We start from the raw sequence: 24832 nt of genomic DNA on the forward strand, positions 1-24832 counted from the left end.
CTAGCATTTATTTGGCGTCTTCAGAAAACATGTAAGTACGGTTTTTCAAAGCCACCAGCATGCATTCCGTGCAAACAATTTGTACAATTTACTTTATGGCTCAACAAAGCTTAAAACTGTAAATAGTTTAGTAGTTTTCCTGGCGATTAAAACGTTCAAAGCCATAATTTGTCATAAAAAAAGTTAAAATTTTTACATCTGTGATTTAATGTTTTTGTTCGGAAACACCTTAAATAGCACCATTATGCGCTTTCAAATCCAAATCGCTTTAGACTCGGGTCCGTGAATGATAGGGCTGTTGTGTAATCTGGCACCACCACTACTGAAGTCCTGCGTACGCCTATGGATACCGTGCACCTTAGGTCACATAGACACAGGGAAACTCTATAGTAGTAGTACTAACTGTGCAGTGATATTTAACAAGATTGGCAGTATTTTCAATTCAGATTCCTTGTCGGAAAATCTGGTCCAAAAGCCAGGGTTTAAGAATTTCCTTCAAGTCATTCTCGCTTTGATTGGAGCCGTTTCATTATGTAGTTTAAAATTCTTGTCTACTAATCGGATGGCTCATTAGTCGATGTAGCTCTCCGACGGTGAGTTTGGAAACTTATGTGTGATTGGCGTACAGAAATTTAGTCGAAGAAAACACAATTTGCTTATATTTATTACGCTCGCATTATTTTTAAGTATTTGCGTTAAATTCCGATATCGAGTTACGTATTATGAGTGTATTTGCAACACGAGAACACTTAAATTTGCTCGTTACCGAGGTCAGATTTTACACATCTCTGTCGAGTACTGGAAGACTAGCTCTGATGGGGTTTTTTGCAACAGTGATACATAGAATATGATCTTCTGTGGTGCCACATTCTCCTCAATCTAAATGTCAAAAAATAAATATTTATTAATATTTTATGTAGCTTATGCAAATATAATAGCCGAAAAAAATATTTACTATCAAAATAATTTGGCGAGAGGAGTAAAAATAATTTGTTGTTTAAAAAAAGACAACCCGTTCCAGCATACAGACAGTTCCATCACCACAATGTATAATCCAAGGGAAAACAATTTCTCCAATGGGGCTGCACAAAAAGCATACAGTCCTACCATCATAATTTAGAATGCAGGGAAAATACAAATTTCTCCGACTGAGCTCCACCAATATAATCCAGTACCATCACCACAATATATATATAGTAGGGGGAAAAATTACTTCAAGTGGGCTTCACCAATAGCATATAGACAGTTCCATCACCACAGTTTAGAATGTTGGGCCATAACAAATTCTCCGACTCAATGGCTCTAATATAATACAGTCTCATCACCACAACATATAATAATGGGTCAAAAAAAATCCTCTGACAAAGCTGCACAAATATTAACATACTGTTTCATCACAATAATTTATATTGTTGGGCCAAAAAATAGTTCTCCTACTGAGCTGCGCCAATATAATACAGTCCTATCACCAAAATTAAGAATGCTTGGCCAAAAACCATTTCTCTGACTGTTCTGCACCAATATAATACAGTCCCATCACCACAATATAGAATGAAGGGCCAAAAACCATTTCTCCGACTGAGCTGCACCAATAGAATACAGTCCCATCACTACAATTTAGAATGCTGGACCAAAAACACTTTCTTCAACTGGGCTGCAGCATAAAAATACAGTACCAACAAAACATTTCAGACGTCAGTGCCAAAAAACAATTTCTTCGTCTGGGCTGTACCACAAGCATACAGTTCCGACAACACAATTTAGAATGCTAGGCCAAAAACACATTCTTTGATTGGGCTACACCACAAGCATACAGTCCAAACAACAATATTTTGAATTCTGTGCCAAAAACACTTTCTTCGACTGGGCTGTACCACAAGAATATAGTCCCAACACCACAATTTAGAAGGATGAGCCAAAAAAAACTTTCTCCATTAAGGCTATACAAAGCATACAGTCCCAAAAAAAAAAAAAACAATTTTAAATTTTGTACCAGAAATACTTTTTTTTCATCTGGGCTGGACCACAAGGATACAGTACCAACACTACAGTTTAGAAGGATAGGCCGAAAAAACTTTCTCCAACAAGGCTGTACCACAAGCATACAGTCCCAATCTTCCCAATTTAAATGTCTGGTCCAGAAAAAATATACCTTCCCTTTCTAGTCCTCGCTTTAAAACAACACAGTCGTTTCCTTAGAGTTTTCAGAAAACCACCACTCACTTCCTTAAATCGCCTTCCCTTTGGTATCTTTTCACTCTGTTTTTCTTCATAATACTCAATATTAGTTCAATCGCCACAATTTAGAATAAAGGGCCAAAAGTATTTCTCCGACTGAGTTGCACCAAAATAATACAGTCCCCTCACCACAATTTAGAATGCTGGGCACAAACATTTTCTCCAACTAGGCTGCACCAATAGAATACAGTCCCAACAACAAAATTTTGAAATCTGTGCCAAAATCACTTTCTTCGACTGGGCTGTACCACAAGCATACAGTCCCTACAACACAATTTTGAATTCTGTGCCAAAAACACTTTCTTCGACTGGGCTGTACCACAAGGATACAGTCCCAACAGCACAATTTAGAAAAATGGGCCGAAAAACTTTCTCCAACAAGGCTGTACCACAAGCATACAGTCCCCTTCTTCACAATTTAAACTCTGGTCCAGAAAAATAACACCTTTCCTTTCTATTCCTCGCTTAAAAACGACACAGCTGTTTCCTCAGAGTTTTCATAAAACCACCAATCACTTCCTTAAATCGCCTTCCCTTTGGTTTCTGTTCACTCTGTTTGTCTTCATAATAGTCACTATCGTATAGGTTCAGTCCCTTACACACATAACCACCAGAAGACCTAGCCGTGCTCCTATTTATCTTCTTGTGTCTCCATGGTGTCGCCGACGAGCCAGGCTGCGGACTGGCCGAGGACACCACACTGGACGAGGAACGGTTATCGTTCGACGGAGCGAGGTCGAACCCCGGCAGGTATCCTTCCTCCTCTGCCACCTCGCCGTCCTCTAAGGAGTCCTCGTCCTCGGAGCTTGTTATGACACACTCCGGCCCTTCTCTCTTCGCGAAGGGGGGCGGCAGATCGGTGCAGTCAAGGCCCCGGAAGAAAGAGTGCGCCATCACCTCCGCCAGGTCTGCTGTCGGCCCTCCGAGGCGCTGGTGGGGCGTCTTGCTCAGGAGCACAGCCCGTTGTCCGCCAGCACCACGTTGCCCTCGCTGTCAACCAACACGTTGCCAGCCTTCACGTCGCGGTGCATCACGCCGAGCGAGTGGAGGGTGTGCAGGGCCGTGAACAGCTGGGCCAGCACCAGACGGGCCTGGTCCTCCGGCAGGAACCCCAGGTCCTCCAGCACGGCGGTGAGGTCGTCTCCCGCCGCGTGGTCGACCACGAAGAAGGCCGCCTCCTCCGCCTGGCCGGCGTAGTGCAGGTGCAGGAGGAAGCCTCCAGCACTCGCCGCTCCTTCAGGAAGGACCTGGACAGCGCCTCCTGGGTCTGGTGATGCGGCCCCTTCCGCAGCACCTTTATGGCTTAGCTGTGCCCGTCGTCCTCGCCGCCATCTTTCCACACCAGGTGCACGGTGCTGAAGGCGCCGCGACCCAGCTCTTCAAGATCCTCAACACTCTCCCCGCTTCCTTCCACCACGGGAACTCTAACACCACGATGCATCGGGCAGAGCACCACCGTAATTATCGCAGGAACTGTCTTATTCGCAGAATATCTTCGTACTAACACGTTAGACTCTCGACTCGCAAACTCTCAGCAAAATGTTCTAAAAGTTAGTTGCCTCGTAACTCCAAAAATAGTCGACATGAGAACGTGACACTTTGTTTACTGCAGTTCTTGGAGCTTGTAAAAAAACAAATGACTATACGATTTGAAACGATATAAATACATTAATTTTAAAAGTTTTTGTGTAAATCATCAACTCACATGATAGTTTAACTTTTTAATCTGTGCTTACTTGCCAAATTTTTGTTTAGTGCCGTGCTTTGAATTTTATTTTTTGGTGGTTTTGGCATATTCGATTTTATATAGGGTAATTGCAGGAGAGATGCCACACATTTTGAAAAAAAATCTCAAATGCTATAAAATTATTTTTAGTACATTAAAAAAATGTCTCAAATAATGTCAGAGAAATGTACTCACTGTGATAAAATATTAAAAGATAATAACATAATTAAAAACCCAATAAAAAAATAACAATGAAATTTGTTTTTGGGCATCTCTCTCACAGGCTAAGGAAGAGATGCCACGGAAATCGGGAGAGATGCCTCACTTGATGTTTTTTACTTTATTCACGACCCGTCTCTTCACTTCTCTTCCGCAAGTGTTGCACATGGGTCCATACATCGTACATGACTCGTGGAGCCACTTGTGGCGCACCTCGCACCGAATCCAGTCTGCCTTCTCTTTGGTGGTGTAGTAATTTTCCCAGCATTCTACACAATTGTTGGTACTCACATCATCTTCACTTGTAGAAAGTGTCTCGTTGATAGCAAATTTGTAAACATCACTTGCTTCTTCGACTTTCGCATGTTTACTTTTCTTCTTTGGTACTTTCTTCTTACATTTATTGGTGTTGAGCTGTCTTTCTAGTTTCTTTTGCTTCTTCTCTTTGGAATCTTTGCATTTCTGAATGTGTTCTGGCGATGTCAAAACTGCTGCAGATTGTTTTCTTTTCTTGCTGAGAGAAACTGGAGAAGTTGGCACGGGACTAACCTCATGAAGATATTTCGTTGGTGAATGGAGCGATTCACTTTCAGGGGTTGAAGTTGTCGAAACAAATGTGGAAGATCCTGATGGGGTTTGATTTGAGGCTCGAAATTTTGATGGAATGGCAGCCTAAAGTGCTGTAGAATGAGTTGTGGAAGCTGATGAAACAGGGCTGATAGAAGTAAGTGGCGTGTTGATAGTTGTCAATGAGAAAACAGATGCATCAGATATTGCATAAAAGTGCTCTGGTACAATGTCGGGATTAAGGGGATATATTCCTGTTGCTTTGAACCCCGCAACTGCATTACCAACTGATGCTGCCTTCTCCCAGGCTTTGCCAATGAGATATACAGCCTGATATCTAGTGATATTTCTGTCCTTATGATGTTGCATCCACACTTTGGCCTCGTTTTTGTAATATACCTTAAGCGGACCAAAAAATGAACGATCCAGTGGCTGGAGAGCCTGTGTTGTGTGACTAGGCAAACATACTATGACCACATCATTCTTGTCAGCCAGACTCATGTCGAATGCGTTGTAATGTGATGCATGGCCATCCAAAACAGTCTTACCAGGAGGTTTCCGGGGTAGGAAATTATCCTCAAACCATTTGAAAAACAATTCTGTGGTTATGAACGACGACTTTGGGTTCATGTAAACATCTGATCCATGAGGGAGTCCATCTACGAATTCTTTATTCTTATTCACACCTTTCATCAAAAGAACTGGTGGTAGAAATACTCCTTCTGCATTGCAACATGCAATTACAGTTAGTCAAAATGTGGACATCCTTGGCACCTTTCATTGTCAAAACCTTCCCTGGTTTGATTGTCAACTGGATACCACTTTCATCCATGTTGAAAATATTTTGAGGCTTACCCATCAAATTTTGACTAACCATGACTTCTTTCAGAACCTTATAAAACCCATCTGATTCTGGACGAGACATGCCTTGGGCCCTGGCTACCGACAGTCCTTCAGCTTGACCCACAGATATTTCAGAATTCCTCTCCAAGTATGAAGATAGCCAGGCATAACCTGCCATTTTTGTGACATGGGAGAATTTGTGCCTAGGTAATCTGGTAAATTAATTTACTATGTAGAGAAATTATTATTTTTTTACATAGAATATTAAGTCATATAAAAAATGTGGCATCCCTCCCTAGACGTGATTTTATATAGCCGACAGTAGCGGATCCAGAGAAGGGGCTAAGGGGCTCAAGCCCCCTCCAAAAGCATCTAGGTCCACTATTGTTTTAGTGTTTGCCTTGATAAAGCCTAGCCTCAGCTGGGTCAAGCCCCTCCCAAACCAAAATCCTGGATCCGCCACTGATAGCCGATATGGCATCTCTCCCCATAACAAGCTGTGGCATCTCTCCCAAAATCCAAGGAAAGACATCATACTACACCAAAGTGTGTTAACAGTGATGATATATCAAAATATACTACCATAGTATGTTTCAACAACGGAACAAACACATACAACTATAATATTGAGATATATTTTAATTTTTGTTTAATAAAAGCAAAATAACGAACAGATAATAAAATATTTCAAAGCTAGAAACAATACTTACGAGTGAATAAACGCCAGCGCAGTACTTTCTCGTTCACAGAAGCGCCTCTGACTGCGAGAGGATTACTGTGCCATCTGTCGGGATACTATGGAAGCAATGACCGCACCATCTAGTAAGTGCACTGAAAACTACGCTGAGTGTGGCATCACTCCCGCTGTGGCGTCTATCCCGCATTTACCCTAGGTAGTTTGACTTTCCGAAGCATTGCTTACTATTTTTTTTATATTTATGACTAACTTGAACCTTCAAAATCTGACTCTAAAGCCTTGATTGTTTCTAACATGTTGGTCCTTCACTGGAAGTCTACATTTGCGGCCTGTGTAACTACGCGTATTGCGACTTCTCCATTAGTCCGCGTGGAAAACTCAGTTGTTCTTCCTGGATGCGTAAAAAAAATCCTCAAGTTTTTGACCATTTTGATATTAAAATAAATAAACTATTTCATAAAAATCACGTGAAATATTTTATAATTACGAAATGAAGACGCCTGCAGCATTGCATTCAACCTAAAAAGTTTTAACCATGTATCCATATAGTTCTTCTTTCTGGTAGGCAACCAGGAAATGTGATGTTAAGAATATTTTCATCTGATAATGCAAAAATAGCATTTTTTTCAAACCCCTTTGAAGTAAAGTTTCTTGAAGTTCTATAATTTTAACATCCTGTTACGTAAATATTAAATAACAATGTGAGAGATGGCAAGCCAAGTGTCGACTTCACTTCCCAGTTTGATTTAATTTTTTTGTTTTATTGATACCAGATATCGATGAAGAAATATTTAAAAAACGTAAACGAATCTTTCAGCACTCACCAGTGAAGTGAAATAATTTAACATCGTAAACGAACAATTTCATGTGTTAAAATGTTGCAAATAGACTTATAATATGAAACTTGGACACCAAATTTAAAATATAATTCTTAGAAACACTTCTGAGCGTTATCAATATACGAAAAAGTAATCATTTTAAGGAAAAACGGTAGAATATTTCCTCTTTTTGATACCTATCTATAATTATGTAAAACAAAACTGTGCTATTGTTTTCTCAGAGCTAGCTGTACCTAGTCGTACAACAGAGGTACCGAATGCGTAGTAAGTAAATGCCTCCATGCTGAACATGTCACATTTCCCCCTAGATCGGAACTAACATTGCCTGCGTTTTCGAGGTTATACTTCTTTAGGTGCGTTGAGGGTGAAATTTTACTATGCACCAGAAATGCAATGAAATAAACTCGCATCACACAACGGAAATTTGACAGGTCGAATGTCCAATGCGCATGCGTGCAGAAACTGCTATAGCCACGAGCCGGAGTCGACAAGATGCACGCATGCATGTTTCATGAACATAGGGAGCTGTACTAAGCGCATTGGCGTGCCGAAGTGAATGTTATCGCTGTGAAAGATCCTTCAATACATTTTGTAAACATAGTCATAAGCAGCTTTAAAAATACCTATTATTTATCAGCCAGGAAAACTGTGTTGGCTTACCTTGGCGTCAAAGATATTTAACACCGCGTTGGTTCTCTAAAGCATTACAAACGTAGCGCTGTCGTTCAGTTATTTTTCAAACTAAAAGTTTCAGTCCAATAGATCTCGGCTTTGTAAATGATTTTAGACACGGAATTTTATTAAATAAACTGCCTATCTTGTTCAAATTCATTAAACATTTAATACTATAAGGTTCCCGCCAACATTAAGTGTATGTTTGTAACTTTGTTATCCTTAAACAGCTAAAATCAGTCTGTAAATACTTTCCACAATCAAACCTTAAGCTTACTGAGCAGTGTCAGCATTATTATATTACAATGTTCTTTACATAAGTAAAAATATAGGCAGTCATGGAAACTGTCGACAGAAGTGAAAACTTGAAACTTTGTTTTTAATTGTGCAAAATACCATCATTTCTACGTCAAATGTACGTAAGAAAATTATTTGGGTATTATATCAGTATAATGTCCGCATGATACCATTTATTCTTACATCATTTTAGTCACAACAAATGTCAGTGGTATCTAAAAATTACGTAAAAATTAATTAACTAGCTATGACTTACCAGTGATGTCAGACCTAGGTATTGTGCACTGGGCAATGCACAGTATACAGAAATTACACTTTTCACTTGGTTAATTTAAGTTCGCCTACTGCTACAACAGTATGTCGGTGACGCGAACTCACAAGATTTTACCCATCCAAAAACAGTCCAACCTGGAAGCGATATGAAAAGAGATTCCAGCTAACTCAATTTTGACCCTAATGGATCTGTATTACACAATCGAGTAACTTTTGTCCAAAAACGCTTTATTTTTATCATTTAATTTATAAATAAAAATATATTCATTTTTTAAGAAACGCTAAAAAAATGTTATGTTTGAAGCCTTTTATTTAAAAAAAATGTTATTGATTTCGTGTTTAAATATTATCAATAAAGAGGTTTACATCATATGGCATTAATACATCGGTTAAATTAAAAATGCATACCACATGATCAGGGGCATACACAGAAGAGAGGGTGATGGAAGAATATATCTCTCTCGCCAAAGCCAAAACCCGAAATCCTAAAGAAAAAAGAAAAACTATAAATACTTATCATTCCCACGAACGAAAGGAAATAATTTGAAAGCAAACAGCGGGCAAAGTGATTCTATGCACCCCCTCCCCCCCCCCCCCCCCCCCACCACAACATCCCGAAAATTTAATTCTGCGTAGGCACATGCACATGATTACATGGTCCTGTTTTCATACCAGAACCTTGAAGATTCTCAAACAAATTAAAACAACAATTAGTAAATGGATCAGGCAATTTATGAATAAGTCACTGTAGCTGTTTTGGGTAACGAATTGATTTAAAGTCCTAAGCTTTAACACTGATTTACAGAAGCATAATAATTGAGGGATACCACCCTCGAGGACTCGAGATCAAGTAGGTACTCGGAAGATGGACTTGCTAACTTCACCAACCATGCTGTTGATGCAGTATTACATACCCACGGAGTTCTGGCTCTCGTTGGACTCTCCTGACGCGATCACCGTGGTGGTGATGGTGCCCCTGTACAGCTGGAAATACAGAATCATCGCCACGTCACTTCCTTGTACTTCATAAAAAATTGGTTGTCTGTAAAGTCGGTTTACGGACGATAGTTTAACGTGACAACGTCATAACAAAACATTGATGAAATGATTGCATAACTTTATGAATGACATTGAATCATTTTCATTGAATTATCACTATTTTTTATGGATACAAAGAAGGAGTCAAATGAAATCTACAATTTAATTGATACATTTACTTTTATTTGCACTCATTAATTCAAATAGGTATGTTTATTACTTTAACGAATATATTATTTGAACTCTTAACTTTTATACATGTTTGCTATTTAACTTCTTCCAATCTGTGTTATTCTGTTAAGGATAGGACGATGATAGGAAAAGTAGGAAACGAATGGGAGTGTTTCAAGTTTAATGTGCCTCGAAAAAGTCAAATCGATGGTTGTTCCAATCGAGTGGAAGAGAGATAGATGCGGCACAAGCGTACAATGAGCGTAACGGGACACAGCGTAACGGGAAAATGTGCGTAACGGGACACTTTTTCGTGCGTGAAGCCGGCGTTCATCGATTTATTAGACGTTGTCACGTCAAAAATGCACTACCAAACACACATAATTCTAGATCGTAGTTTGTTCGTTGCCAGAATCAGACACACGCTGCTTCTTGGATCTCCTGTGTCTCCAGATCGCGTCCGTTGAAATCGCGGTCGGCTCGACGTTTCGACATATCTTGCCACAAACATCTTCAAAGCCTCGACCCTGAATTCAACAAGCACCTATCACATGGTTTGTACTGTCTTTAAAAAATATATATTGAGGAATGTTTTTAAATGATACTTTAAAGGATTTTCAATGACTTGGGTTATGCGTAAGTAAATATAAGTTTTTTTATAACTGATTGTTAACAATGCGTAAAACTATCACTATCTAAAAATTTCAAACTTTCGTAAATCCCCTCGCTGCACAATTTATAAAAATACATCTTTTAGGAGCCAAGCAGCACTGTGGAACACTCACAAACAGCGTGTGCAGGGCCCTGACGTAAAACCAAGCACAAATTAAGGAAATTAAGGAGGTGTACGAGACATAAGTATGCATCGTCTTTGCTTGCGACGTTCTTCTCCGGTCAACAATTAACGTTAAATTATTCTAATTTTGATTTTATGCCTTCGGCGTGATACAAATTCATGAGCACCGAGACGATAATCAAGTGTTTGGAGCCTATTATACTATTAATGGTGCCGCAGCTTTAAGATTCTTAAACCATCTAACGTTGAAAGAATATGTATATGTATATATATAGGGTGGCCATGAATATGTGTTACAAATTGATAGGGATGGTAGATGTAGATGTGTGGAAAACATTTTATTAAGAAACCCTAGTCCGGAAATGCATCCTTATACCTGAAAACTGCGCAACAAAGTAACAGGGGTAGGTAGGTAACCTGGCAGGGACGGTGACGGCGAATGTCAATAACGACACATGTGTATCTGTATTTATACAGGTTTATTCGTACGCTTTACATTTGCTGCTCAAAATGTCCTCCGCCACACCCTATACATGCAGTGCAGCGCCGTAACAGGTTGCGTCGCACATCGGCGAAGACAGCTGGTGTGTTTCCTATGGTCTGAAACGCAGCATTTATCCTGCCCACCAGTCCATCCCTGGTATGTACAGGAGTGGCGTACACAAGGGACTTAACATGGCCCCAAAGGTAGAAGTCCAAAGGCGAGAGGTCGGGGGAACGCGGTGGCCAGGCAATGGGACCACCCCGTCCTATCCACCGCTGTCCAAATGCTCTGTTCAGGTGGTCACGAACACTGAGGGCGTAGTGAGCTGGTGCTCCATCACACTGGAACCACAATGAGGCGCGAATATCAAGACTGACGTCATCGAACATGTCAGGTAAAACATCGCGCAGAAACCGCAGATACTCTGCAGCGTTGAGACGTGGTGGCAAAATAAGTGGCCCTATTACACTGTCATTTAGTATCCCAGCCCAGATGTTCACTGAAAATCGCTGTTGGTGGCGGGTTGGATACGTCGTGTGGCTGTGTTGCTCGGCCCAAACGTGAGTGTTACGGGTATTGAACAAGCCATCCCTGGTGAAGCAGCTCTCGTATGTGAACAGCACATGCTGTAGGAACTGTGGCACGTTTTCACAGCACTGCAGCAACCATCGGCAAAATGCATGTCGTGCAGGAAAATCAGCTTATTGTAAGGTCTACCTTCTGTACATGATACGGGCGCAGAAGTTGTTCCTTTAATGCCAGTGCAACAGATTGACGGGAGGCGTGCATGGCATGTGCTATCGCCCGTGTGCTGGTAGATGGTGTGTCCTGAATTCGTTCCAGCACCTCTTCCTCAAAGCTAGGTGTCCGTATTGTCCTTCTCGAACCACTTGCTGGCTTCGTGATGCTCAGCGAACTCGTTTCCCGCAAACGGCGGTCAATGCGTGCGAACATTGTGTGTGCAGGGTGCCGTCGGTTAGGGAACCTCTCACGATACTGTCTCTCCGCCTCTCTTCCATTGCCGCCAGTTGCACCATACACTAAATGCATATCGGCCTCTGCAACTGCGACAATAGCGAGTGTAACACATGCACGGTGACTCGTGAGGTCACTGATCGTCAAATCGGGTAGTAGGTAAGACAACACAACATGTTTTCACTGGCTTGTCGCCTAGTTGACTATCCTACCCCTGTTACTTTGTTGCGCAGTTTTCAGGTATAAGGATGCCTTTCCGGACAGGGGTTTCTTAAAAAAATGTTTTCCACACATCTACATCTACCATCCCTGTCAATGTGTAACACATATTCATGGCCACCCTGTATATAGGTTGCTCTACTTGTACAATAAAGAGAGGCTTAGTTCGATACGTCGTAATCGAAGCCATTAATTAGCTCCAGCCACCGAAAAAAAATAATTAAGACCGTCAAATGGTGCACAAGAATACCAAATATAAGATGTGATTTAGAGCACAAAAAAATTATAGATTAAAAAAAATTGAAAAATGCGCAAGAGATAAAAAAAAACTCTTTTCAAAACGTACAACTGAAAATTAAAACCATTTGAAATGTAATAAAAAATACAATATATTATAAAGACGCCGTTCGTATAAATTGGAGTACAACTCTCACAAATACTCCTCCATCATCCAGAATAAGTCTAAGCGTGTCAGAAAGGATGACCAATATATATATTAAGGACACTTTCCAGCTAAATACTCGGCTTCTATTTGTAGGGAATGGAAACATTCGCGGTAAGACAGCATTAAGCTAAACGAGTTTGGATTCCAGCCTGTCTCGAAAGAAATTCGCGAATTTTTCCGGTCTCTATCTATTGGTCGCACGGAGCGACGTAAACGGAAGAGCGGGTTGCAATTGCCGGGCCAATCCGTGCGTGCAGGTTCGTGTCCGTATGCGAGTCATCCTATTGTAGAAACTCTGTTCCGTCCGTGAGATACGTCTCCGTTTACGTGATCCGTCTCCGCTTCCGTGTCACTGCGGAGCGAGTCTTAAAACGCACTCTCGTCGCTTCTGTGAGATCGAAGTGGTTACCTAGCCTCACGAACCGCCAACTTTCCAGGTTCTACTCTTGGTCGCGACGGGTGTTGCCACTGATAAGGCAGCAAGCATCTTTTGAGGTACCTAAGTGGTTCAATAGTTCTCTTTTTTTTTTTATTTAACATCTAGGATTGGGCCGTCAGCCACAAATCGTGTTGTAGCTTTCTCTGTAATCTGGACATTAACAAGTTTACCGGCGTTTCCAAACAGGGAGGGAAAGTAGGTTTTCCGTTTCTGTGGGTCTAGCAGCTATATATATATATATATATATATATATATATATATATATATATATATATAATCAACACGTAACAGCAGAAAGAAACCAAACATTGAATTTCAATAATTTGCCTATTTTCATCAGGAGAGCGTACGTATATATTTTCAAAAATGTTGGAAAAGATAATGGAATATTCGAAATAACTGGACGTTGTTTTCGCACTGGGAAGCTGCTCGGGGAACGGGTTGACTACTGGGGGTAGTGACCCGGGTAGCAGAGAGAGGGGGTAGTACGTGTACCTGGCTCCTCCCGGAGGCGACGGGCACCGGCAGCACGGCGCCGCGGTACGGGATGTGGACGCTGCCTCGCTGCCAGGTGCGGTACAGCCCCGCGGTGGAGCGCCGCGACGACCCCTGCCGGTGGCTGCGGTCAAACACCACCACAGCCACCCCTGCATCTCACAACAACACAGTCCTGTGCCGCACCGCGTCATCGCGTCCACAGACCGGGAGTTTCGCGGCGGGACGACCTCCGGTTCACTAGTTCCGTGTGCGGGAGGAAGAAGCCCTCGGACCGAATACCTTAGTTCGAGGCGTCTCCCGCGCCAGCAGCCGACCAACACAACACACGTGACATTTATAGGGGCCCCGAAAAAATTCGCGGGTTCAATGACCTGTAGGATGAACTCCAAAGTTCTACGCACACTCGGGTCAAATGCCACCCACTCATTGGCTACTGTCTTGTGAGACGTCCCAGCGTAGCAGCCTGTGATTCGATAAAGCTTTGGTTGGGTGTTTCTCATTGGTCCAGAGTCATCCAGGTGAGTTGCGAGCCAATAGCAGAGGCAGCGTTAAGGTATAACGATTTGTATTTTGCCCTATCGCGAAATGAATCAGCGAATTTTTTCCGGTCTCTAGACATTTATCCTCCCAATGTTTGTACAGGCTTGTGGAGTCCATCCTCAAGGTACATCATAGAAAGCGAATTTTTTTTCCTGGTCTTTGCGGGATTGGGTAACTCCGCTGCTAGCTTTGGAGCTGACTGGCCCACAGTCGTGGAGGGGAGTGGCGGCAAAAATTTTTCTGATCCAACCACCAAAACAGTGCTTAGGTATAGATGTGTGCAGTCTAACAATTGACAAAAAAAATAACCCGTGAAATTTCATGGGGTCTCTTCCCCCCCCCCCCCCCCCCCCGCCAAATTATCCCGCAAATATCTGCTCGCTCGAAACCGTATTAAAAGAAAAATTTAACATTATCATTTTTGGAGTTTGGATTTTTTTTTGTTACAACTGCATATACAGCAGTTACATGAAAACTAACTGAAAATTAAAAAATTACTCTACGTTTTCCACTTTGTCATTTTTAAGTTATTTTCATGTCACCACTATATATAATTTGTTTTAATGAGTGAACATTTTTACAATGTATTAATTATACGGTGACTTAATTTTATTTGTAGATAAATTGTTAATTCTTTAAGAATATTAAATTTATGTTATATCTCTTTTAAGCTGCCTGTAGCAATCTAATTCCCTAATAATGGTTAAGACAGTCCATCAAAGGTGTTTCAGCCCTTTTAATAGGTAATTTTCAAAGAATATAGATTAAACTCTTTCAGAAATAGTGAGACATACCTCCACCCCTCTGTGGCCTCTAAATTAATTAATTGCTTGAGTATTAAATGTTTCTATTTCAGCACGCAAATCCCTTCTAAAACTAGAAAATAAGAACACCAAATATAACACATTTTATATAAATAAATAACAGGAGGTAGGAAGTCTGTAAATAGCCACAATTACAAATAAGGTTATTTTGTCTTCACAAACACAGCTAAGATGTCTCACCACAATGTTAACTATCAGTGACCTGATGTTGACTATCAGTAATCGAACCCTGATTTTCTAGTTGGGATGCGAATGACGACAGGCAAACAAGCAATCAGTTTCATGAAAAATTTAAAAAAAAAAATTGTTTCAACTAATATATTTTCAACTGATTTATGTATGACTGTACAATTGATAAAAGACACTGTTGATTAAATCTTGATCACTGATGTTTAATTAAACCCATGGTAAAAATTTTCAATTTGGAGCTAACATCTAACCAACGCTGAAAAATTGCACACAAATTTAAACTAACGTCTAGCTACATTATTTTCATTGATAGGTGTCAAAACCATATTAATGTTATAGGTATCCTTAAATCAATCGAAGCTAGCATTCATTGGCTGAGAAACTTACAGGGCTGGGAGGTAGCGTTGAGGCGTCCTGTCTATGTAGTTAGCTTCTTCTGCATCTAAAACCAAAACCGTCCGAAATCATGAGACAATTTTCGTGGGAATTACTATCAGTTTTGCTTGTAATTAAACAAAATAATTTCCTCAACTTAACGTCACAATGACTTGAAAAGCACTTCTAAACTACTTATAAGTTTTAATTTATTTTGCGTTGTACTTAAAACAATAAAATTAAATTAAAATACTTTAAAATGATTTACCAATTGGACAATCTGGTCAAAAATGATTGTTATTAACAATGCAATATGTTTAATTGTGCTATTATTTTAAGAACTACAAAAAGCTAGGTACAATATTACTGTTCCTGCAATGCATGTAACGTATACATAGGGACGCCTGTATTTCGCGAATACATTTCGTGTCAAGGTATTTCACAAAATACTGAGCTTTTCTCCTGCGGTTATTGGCTGAGGTCGGTGAGAGGTGTCGTCCCGCTCTTGACGGGGCCAATGAGAATGTGGTCACCGTACTGCTGCACCCTCACAATTTGCCATGACTCTTAGAAAAAGCTACAGTGTTTTGTGAAATACCTTGACATGAAAGGAAATCGCGAAATACAGGTGTCCCTACGTATACATATAAATAACGGATAACTTTGTTGCTAGTACTGGCTTGTGAATTACAGCACCTTTCTGTAGTTTTTTTTTTATGTAGTACTAAATTTTCTCAGTGCATGAAATACTATTATGAGGACTCTAGTGACGATGCTGGCCAGTCATTCATGCATGTAGGTAGCACACGTCCCTCTATTACCGCTACATACCTAATTCTATTAGCAGCGTCGCCTTACTACCCTGTTCCCCAGCGCTTTTCCATTGAGCCCGGAAATTATATCAGTATACTGAGGATTCGTAACGTTTCTAGTTCCTCGTCTGCGTGAAAGGGGTTTAACTAGGACGCCAATGTTCTTGGATCTTTAAGTGCAAAGTAAAGGATTCTGATGACGCGACACTTCGAAGGGCTACGATATTTATTCCACGTGGGGCGGACCGACTGGTGTGAACGGACGGAGACTTCCTGGGGCGAATCCTCGGAGCGATGCAGTACAGAAGCGAAGAGGGCGAGTCACGTCTTGGCGAGCGATAGCGGGCGACGAGAGACGAGATTCGTGTGTGAATTTTCGGACATTCGGGGACGGCGAGTAGTGCAAAGCAGTGTGTTGGGCCCGAGACGTAGAGTAAAGTAGAATACGAACAGTAATGAGTAGAGACCTGAAAATGTTGCGGAATCATTCGGCGATAGGCTAGAATTCAAATACATATAACTTTAATTATGATTTTGCTATTGGCTTACTGTTCGTCTGGACGAATCTCAACCAATTAAAAACTCTCAACCAAAGAAGGATCGAATCACAGACAAACCAGCCGAGACGACTCACAAGTCGACTTCCAATTACCAATGAACTTGCGTTATTTTCCCTAGTGTACATGTAAATGTGCAGTCTATCCTGAAGGCCATCGAAACCGCGAATTTTTCCGGTCTCTAGTAATGAGAGTCAGTGTTGAGCCGAAGAGTAAATAGAGAAACTATTAAAAACGTGGCTAATTTGAGGGCGGTCGATCATTTTAATTTAAGAAATGGTGTAGATACTATGCAATAAATATTTTTTTATTAATTAAATTGGGCTATCCGTTCCAATAACATGCAACGATTTTTTTTTTGACAAGCATTTCAGTGAGGTCGCGCCCGCGAAGCGATGGCACAAGACGAAACTTTCCAGTCGCACCGTCGCTCGAACGTGATTGTCTGGAAGATCATCATCCTCGCGTCGTGTGTACGTGTCCGCCATGTCGCGCCAAGTATTCAAACGCGATTGGTAGAGACCTGCAAAATTCGCGGATTGATTCGGTGATAGGCTAGAATTCAAACACATATACCTCTTAGATAATTTTTCTATTGGCTTACTGTTCATCTGGACGAATCTCAACCAGTTATAAACCCTCAACCAAAGAAGGATCGAATCACAGACGAACCAGCTGAGACGACTTATAAGTCGGCAGCCAATAAACTTGCGTTATTTGCCCGAGTGTGCAGGGGGTATGTGCAGTCCATCCTGAAGGCAATCGAAACCGCGAATTTCGCAGGTCCCTAGCGATTGGCTACAGAGAAATTACTGTGTTCGCGTCGTGTCCGTCGCGTCGCGTCCGTCGCGTCGCGGTCTAACGCACCTTTCACCTCACCTGTTCGCTCCGTCGGCGGCGGCCAGGGCTGGTGGTGATAGCGCGTACTGCTGCTGGCGGATGCGTCCACGACCCTGAAAATACACACGTATTACATCAGCTTTAAAAATAAGTTATTTAACTGAACATGCAATAATGCGTTACAATTAGAGACCTACAAAATTCGCGGATTCATTTCGTGATATGTTACAATTAAAATAATTATACCTTAGCGCTGCTTCTACCACTGGTTCACTGCTAATCTGGAGTAATGAGGGCCAGTTAGAGACCCTCACTCATAGAAGTGTCGAATCACAGACACTCAGTCGAGACGACACACAAGTCAGCAGCCAATGAACAGTTGGCATTTGCCCGAGTGTGTAGAGTGTAGTAGAGTCTATCCTGGAAGTCATTGAACCCGCGAGTTTTGCAGGTCTCTAGCTATAATTTGTTTTAACTAAAACAACCACACTGTACAATTTTCTTCCTCCTAGAATAGTGGTGGCTAGACACCGGAAAAATTCGTGGATTCATTTCGTGATAGGCAAAAATTCAAAACAATGTGCCTTTGAGATGATTTTGCTACTGGCTCGCTTTTTTATATAAAGGGCTCGAGGCCAATTATAAACTCTCTACCAAAAGAAGTATCCAATCACAGACAACCCAGTTGAGACAGCTGGAAAATCAGCAACCAACGGACTGGCGTATTTGCCTGATCGTGCAGAAGACTATCTAGTCTACCCTGGAGATCATTGAACCCTCGAATTTTTCCAGTCTCTAGTGGTTCCCAACTGGCGGCCCGCATGCCACTCTTTTTTTGCGCGGCTTGCATAAGCCACAGTATTGTCACAGAAATACTCAAAAAAAAAAAGTTATTGTTGCATCCTTTTCCGGAGTTGTGGATTTTTTTCTTCGATCCTGCGGGTCAGGCAACACTGTGACCAGTGATGCCAACTCCTACAGAGCGTTCCCCCTTAGGACCAACTTCAAATCCCCCTTGTGTTGCTGTTCTCTTTTTTTTTAACTTTTTTTTTCAAGATATACACTTTAATTTCACGCCCTCAAAAATTTTCTTAAATAATGTACCCGCAAAAAAAATATCCCTCTAAAGAATCCCCCTAAATAAATGTACCCCTTACAAAAAAAAATGTTACATCTTGGTTCCCCCTGAAATTTGGGTGGGAAACCGCCAAGTTGGCATTCCTGACTGCGGCCACACGGCGCGCGGGGCTAAGAGTCCTAGATGCAGTGGCCGAGGCTTCAAGGTGGCCTCTGCAGCCACCTGTCCTAGTGGCTCTCGGCCAGCGTTCAGGCATTATTTCCGACCGCTGCTTCTCGGAACGTGCAGTTGTGTCAGGCCAACTTTGGAACACGTCCGCGTCGCAGGAAAGTAAAAATAAAAAAAGGGGGTTGTCTGTAAAATTCGGTTTACGGACGATAATTTTACGTGATAACGTCATAATAAAACATTGATGAAAAATTGCATACTTTTTTTTTTTAATTTTCAAATATTATTTACAGTTTTTTGCAAATTTAATTTAAATAATGTGTTTAAATATAATAACGAAAAATTAGTTAAAAAGCCCGCCTTAACCTGTTTGATATTATAGAAGATTTTCTCGCACGGTGGTTGGCCGGTTCTTGGCACGCTCGGCTCAGGCGGAAAGTGACAATTTTTCGTGCGTGCAGCCGGCGTTCATCGATTTATAAGACGTTATCACGTCAAAAAAAATCGCAGTTATTTTAGGAGGTTGAAAAATGTCTGAGCGACAGCCAACTAGCAATACCTTTCCTTTTCCACTTTCACCTCATTGGGGTCGCGAAGATGCTGAGCACTGCACTATAAAATGATATTCATAAAATTACGCATACGGAGTTTTAGTAATTTTATGCTTTAACAGTGTGATTTTTAAAATATGTATTTCTAGAAAAATAAACTTATGATACGGTCTTTGGGGAAAGATAACGCGAATAGGCGAATGTACTTCATATTTAATTTCAATGTCCAACGAGTTAAATTACACATTTGGATGTACATGTGAAATAACACATACAAGTGTTGCATTAATAAGTGTCATATTTTGTCAGTTCATTGTAGTTGTATGAATAGAGTTAATCGCGAAAGTGCAAAATATTAGTATCGGAGAAAATGTACAACGGCTAAGAAACTTTTAAAAAAAAATGCAATGTATTTTATGATTCTTGCTGACAAAAACCAATATAATTTACAATAAAGTACGAAAATTGCATCCCCGTTACACAAGCGAAGTACGAAAGTGCGCGAGTAAACGAATGTGTGTGTGTTCCAAGTGTACTTACAGGTAGAAAAACGTCGATATTCGAAAATGTGTTGTAGGTTATGTTACATTTTACTGATGCTAACTTAAAAAAAAATCGCAAAATGATTTCAAATTTATAATTTAGAAGGGTTAACATATCAAATGAAAAAAAACATATATATAAAACAAGTTAATAAGGACGTTTCAACAAATGCATGTAAATTAAACTATTAATGTATTTCGAAATGAATGTAGACAGTTGAGTCGATTGTCATAAATTCTTGTGATTGTAATTATTGAGTGCGAAACATTAAATATTTTAAGATGAATTTATTTGTTTGAAATCAACATTTTTAAGTTATAAAAACAAATGTAACAAGATGTTTAGCTGGCTATTTACCACATGTAGAGGACTAAAGTTAAACACGTTAAAGGCTCTAGTGGACTTCAAGGGTCTTAAAGTACATAACCGTGTGGGCTTTAATTCGGTCACGGTCTTGCTCCCGTTTTTTTTTCTAAACGAGCAGCAGGTAAAATAAAATAAAAAAGGGTTCTACCATTCGTTTGATTTTTTTCCTCCTTATTTTCTTTCGAACCACGTGTTATTATCGGCGGTCCTCGTCGGATATAAATAACGCTGCTCGCGTGTTTTAAGCGCGGCGCGCTATGCCAACATTCTTGGGCGCGCGCCCGCTAATCTGGCGTGGGACACATCTGCGGGTGTTTCGCCCATTGACATACCCATGGGGACCCCATCGCTGAGAACTTGACGGACGAATAATTTAAGAACCACCCTCCCCCCTTTTTCGACAGGGCTGGCCAAACTTCTGGCGTCGAGCTGTGGGCCAATCAACAGGTGTTTTTTTGCCCTGACACTGGAAGAGGAACAGGTTGAACATTATTCCCGCCTTTAGCATCATTAACAGGACATAGAGACGAATATCTGTAGATCTTACCATTTTTTTTTCATTACATGCAGCAGGTATTTCATCAATTCTTGGAGCAGTAAATTTCCATTTCCACAATAATTAATATAAAATCACCTGGAATAAGACCTGAACAAATTCCTTTATTTGTTTTATCAGTAGTAATCGCTTCTATCTTATTATTTTTACCGTTTCTTTTACTTCTCGTTGATTGAGAGAACGCGCTGTAAGAAATTTTGGACTCTGTATTTATTTTTTTTGTAAATGGAACTTAAATAGTCATGTGAAATTACAGTTATTTGTCAATTTGTTCATTTAAACGAATGCAACTGTATCGCAGTAATACTGAATTTGGATTGCCCGAGAATGTATGCGTTGTGTTTCCCAGTAAAGCGTTTCCTGCGCAAATCAATAAACATGATAAAACAAAATAAAGTCAAATTGTTGAATATTCTATTATTTTTCCATGGTTTTAAAAAATGTATGCTGGTATGAAAAAATCAATTAATTTTTTTTTAGTTTTGTACCAATTTTAGTAAGCGTGACAAGAAATGTTCAGTATTGTTTCCGAAAACGTATTACATATCTGCAATGAAACCTGGTTACAAATTATCCAGGTTTCTATGTAGTTTACGGTTATCTTCTTTAATTTACTAGTACAGGAAGCACTTACTATGATTATGAACCTACAACAAAAAAAAATCTTAGAGCGTCAAAGGCCCTGTCACGTTGTCAAACTTTCGCTGCCAGCACCTTCCAACACGTTTGGTACCATGATGTTGGAGGGTTATGACATCACGTCACTAGCGCAGCGATGTTTGTTTGACAAGTCTCATGTTGGCCGGGTTCTAAAATATGTCGGATGTTGGACGGAATCATGCAATCAGAATCATGCCCAGTGAAAACGAAAATGGCGTCCGATTCCCACACAACGAATACTTGAAATAGCTATTAACACATGGGCGATTAAAGAAGTTATAAAGGTGAAATATCTAAAATAATGTTATATGAAGGTCGGTTGCAAAATAATTTTGTATGTAAAAAGCAAATTTTGTATCTATAACTTTTAAAATTCACAAAAATATTTTTATGTAATGAGTATTGATTGCGAGTTTAATTTATACGTGTTTCAAAAGTTAAAAAAAAAAAACGACAAAAATTTTCATCCAGCACTGCGATTCATTATTTGTACTTCAAAATGAGATTAAAATTGAAAAGTGTGAGATAACTCAGTCCACAAATAAACTTTGACCAGTGTGACATGTTTTAAATCGTGTTTGAGGTTATGTGTGTTCAACTTTATTTAGTAGAGAAAATTGGAAACCATTCTTCATCCAATATTTTACTTCCAACTTTACTGACAAATATAATTGGAGATTAAATTATGACAGTGAGACAGTCGTTCGTAAACCTTGTGAAATTTGCAAACAACAACGCACTCTTCTTCCTTCCAAGTTTACGTTTACTCTGGTTAGACGCGAACGCAGAACTCTGCAGACGGAATCCGAGGTATTGTCTACGAAGATCCAATATTATCTAAAACTGCGAAGAATCCTTCGTTAAAAGTACGAAAAATTTACTGTAATTTCTTACAGTGTTTATCACTGAGGCGTTTACCCTAAAAGTCGTTCGCCTTAAATACGTTTTCACTTAACATTCGACACATGTGTATAGCCTGTGTACAGCTAAAAATAAATATGCACGTATTGGTTACCACATGGCTTTAGTTTGGTTATGACATTAAGGTTTACTCTTATGAATAAACTAGTAATCGCATGACTTTTTCTAGAGTGATAATTCTATACAGCAGGTTGTGTAAGTCGAGGCGATGACGTCATCAGAGGGTAACGAAAACTGCAACGCGAATTTTGTTTGTTACGTTTAAGCTGTCAGTTACTTGCCGAGAACACAGATGGCTCCAGCAGCGCTCGATGCGGCGTGTTTGTTTTATAGCTTACTTCATACTCGCATTCTTGTTCACTTGCATACTTTCTCTCTCGCGTACTTTCGCAGTCGATACTTGAACACATTCTTACACACTTGCATACCTGTATCACCTATACGCTTGCATACCCACGCATTTATTCACGTGTTTTGAAATATTTGTTTATGTATCCTATGAATTGCCTATCCCCCCCTATCCCTGAAGTTTCACTTCTAAAGCGCGACGTGGCCACGCACCCATTTTTTTTTTCACTTAATGTAATTACTAAGCAAACTTGAGGAATTGTTTTACCCAGTGGTTAAGGGTAAAATTTGGTAAGCCTAAGTTTCTAATATATTAATCCCACACAAACAATTAGTCAGTCTTTTATCACTGTATGAAAACTTACGCTCAATCAGACGGTGAAATTTAATTTTAAATATTTAAGTGAAATTGTATATCCCACAGTTGCGTATTATCAGATAACTTGTTTCCCACGCAGCATTTAAATGAGTTGATATTTTTAATTGTGATGTAAGTAGGAAATCGCTAGCCTCTACAAGGCTTTTTTTTGCATTTTCATCGACGCTCTATGCACTGGTTATTTTACCATACCAAGATGAATGAATATGTAATTTACGCAGTAGGTTTAATAAATAGACACGTGCAACGTTTAGACATAGGTTCTGTTTGTTTATATATGATCCATGTGGCTTGATCATATGCTGCCGACAACCATTAATTACATACTTACGGAAAGAAAGCTGTGAAATTGATGTCGTTATCTGGTAACAGTTTATTTTCAATGCCTTTTAAAGATTCGAATGGTGGCTAATTATCATAAATGGTTGTCGGCCGTCACCGTAGGTAATTTTCCCGTTCAGCCACGTCACACCAAATTGGGCAAAACTTACTTAATGATCACCGATCCAAATACAGAAGTTGAAGTAAATTGATGAAATACTTTACCTACTTTAAAGTCACTTTGCCAGTAATGTTAGCATTTAATTTACATAAATTGGAATTCCAAAAGTATTGGACTATAATAATGCCAATTTTGAACGTGTCGTTATCGCAAAAAAATTACTCTTTGCCCGTGTTATTCTCTAATGTGATGTCCTCAATCCTCTCTAGCTAGTACATTTGATTCCACAAGCAAACATCTAAGAAAATTGTTATTTTATCAATAGTCGATAAGCGAATTAAAGGAGAAAGGCTGAATGAAAGTCAGTGAAATCGTACTGTAAAATCCGGAAAATAAAAATATATGCCTGGGTGGATTTAATTTATTAATCAGTAATATTTCATCGACAAACTTAGTACCGTCTTATTTAATTACAAATAAAAGTTAATGCTTTCGAAAAGAAATCAATTTAAAACTGGCGATAAAATTTATTTTTAAGACAACTTTTTGCAAAATATTTTACATCGACCAAATGATTTGGTATATTTTTTTTTATATTTATGTATCTCAGTCTCTGGTGTCATCTGACGTTTGGTGGATTTCTTAATTAAGTGTGTTCCATGCGCAGTCACTGAAGCACATTACTGTCGCATACAAACCCACATTCGCACGCGTTATAACACACTGAAAATAACAGACACTAATTTTTAACATTATTTTTTATAATCACTAAAAACTTAGCTATCCAACCATTAAAGTAAGTGCCACGTAACTCGTCTTTAAGTTGTAAGTTCTCTAAAAAAAAAACTAGCGATTTCCATTTCTCAAGTGTCACTTGCAAAGCAAAACATGATTATGTTTTCGAACACCGGCAATCACATGAAGTAGTTTACGAGCACTGTTCATAAAAAAACAGTGACAGGAAGATACAAATAGCAATTGGTGCCACTTTCGAGACGAGTTACGTGATACAGACTGTACCAATAGTTTTCGTTCAAAAGACAAATTGAAAACCCCAACCGGGCATTAGCCAGAAAATAAAATAAACTCAAACACTAATAACGTAGTTGATGTCCAGTCGACGAAACAGCCAAAGATCGAATTGCTGCTAGCGCCTTGTGCAGAGAGCCGACAGTTAATTTGTTGGCTGGTTTATTTACAGGAGTTTCTGTCGCATTACGAATAAGAGCAGCAATAAACATGTGAAT

General features: G+C 39.8%; 1 protein-coding gene across 2 annotated transcripts in view; it reads right to left on the minus strand.

Annotated features, from left to right (window-relative positions):
• LOC134539945 (neurogenic locus notch homolog protein 3-like) overlaps positions 1-24832 on the minus strand; it is a 133152-nt gene that overhangs the window by 19723 nt on the left and 88597 nt on the right. For both annotated transcript variants that reach the window (XM_063382319.1, XM_063382320.1), the window contains exons 3-6: positions 17613-17686; positions 15377-15431; positions 13434-13557; positions 9286-9355 (exon numbers count right to left, since the gene is read on the minus strand). In XM_063382319.1, the coding sequence (XP_063238389.1) occupies positions 9286-9355; positions 13434-13557; positions 15377-15431; positions 17613-17686 (323 nt within the window). The remainder of the gene's footprint in view (positions 1-9285; positions 9356-13433; positions 13558-15376; positions 15432-17612; positions 17687-24832) is intronic.

The sequence above is a fragment of the Bacillus rossius genome, chromosome 16 (assembly GCF_032445375.1).
Source record: "Bacillus rossius redtenbacheri isolate Brsri chromosome 16, Brsri_v3, whole genome shotgun sequence".
In the NCBI taxonomy this organism is placed as follows: domain Eukaryota; kingdom Metazoa; phylum Arthropoda; class Insecta; order Phasmatodea; family Bacillidae; genus Bacillus; species Bacillus rossius.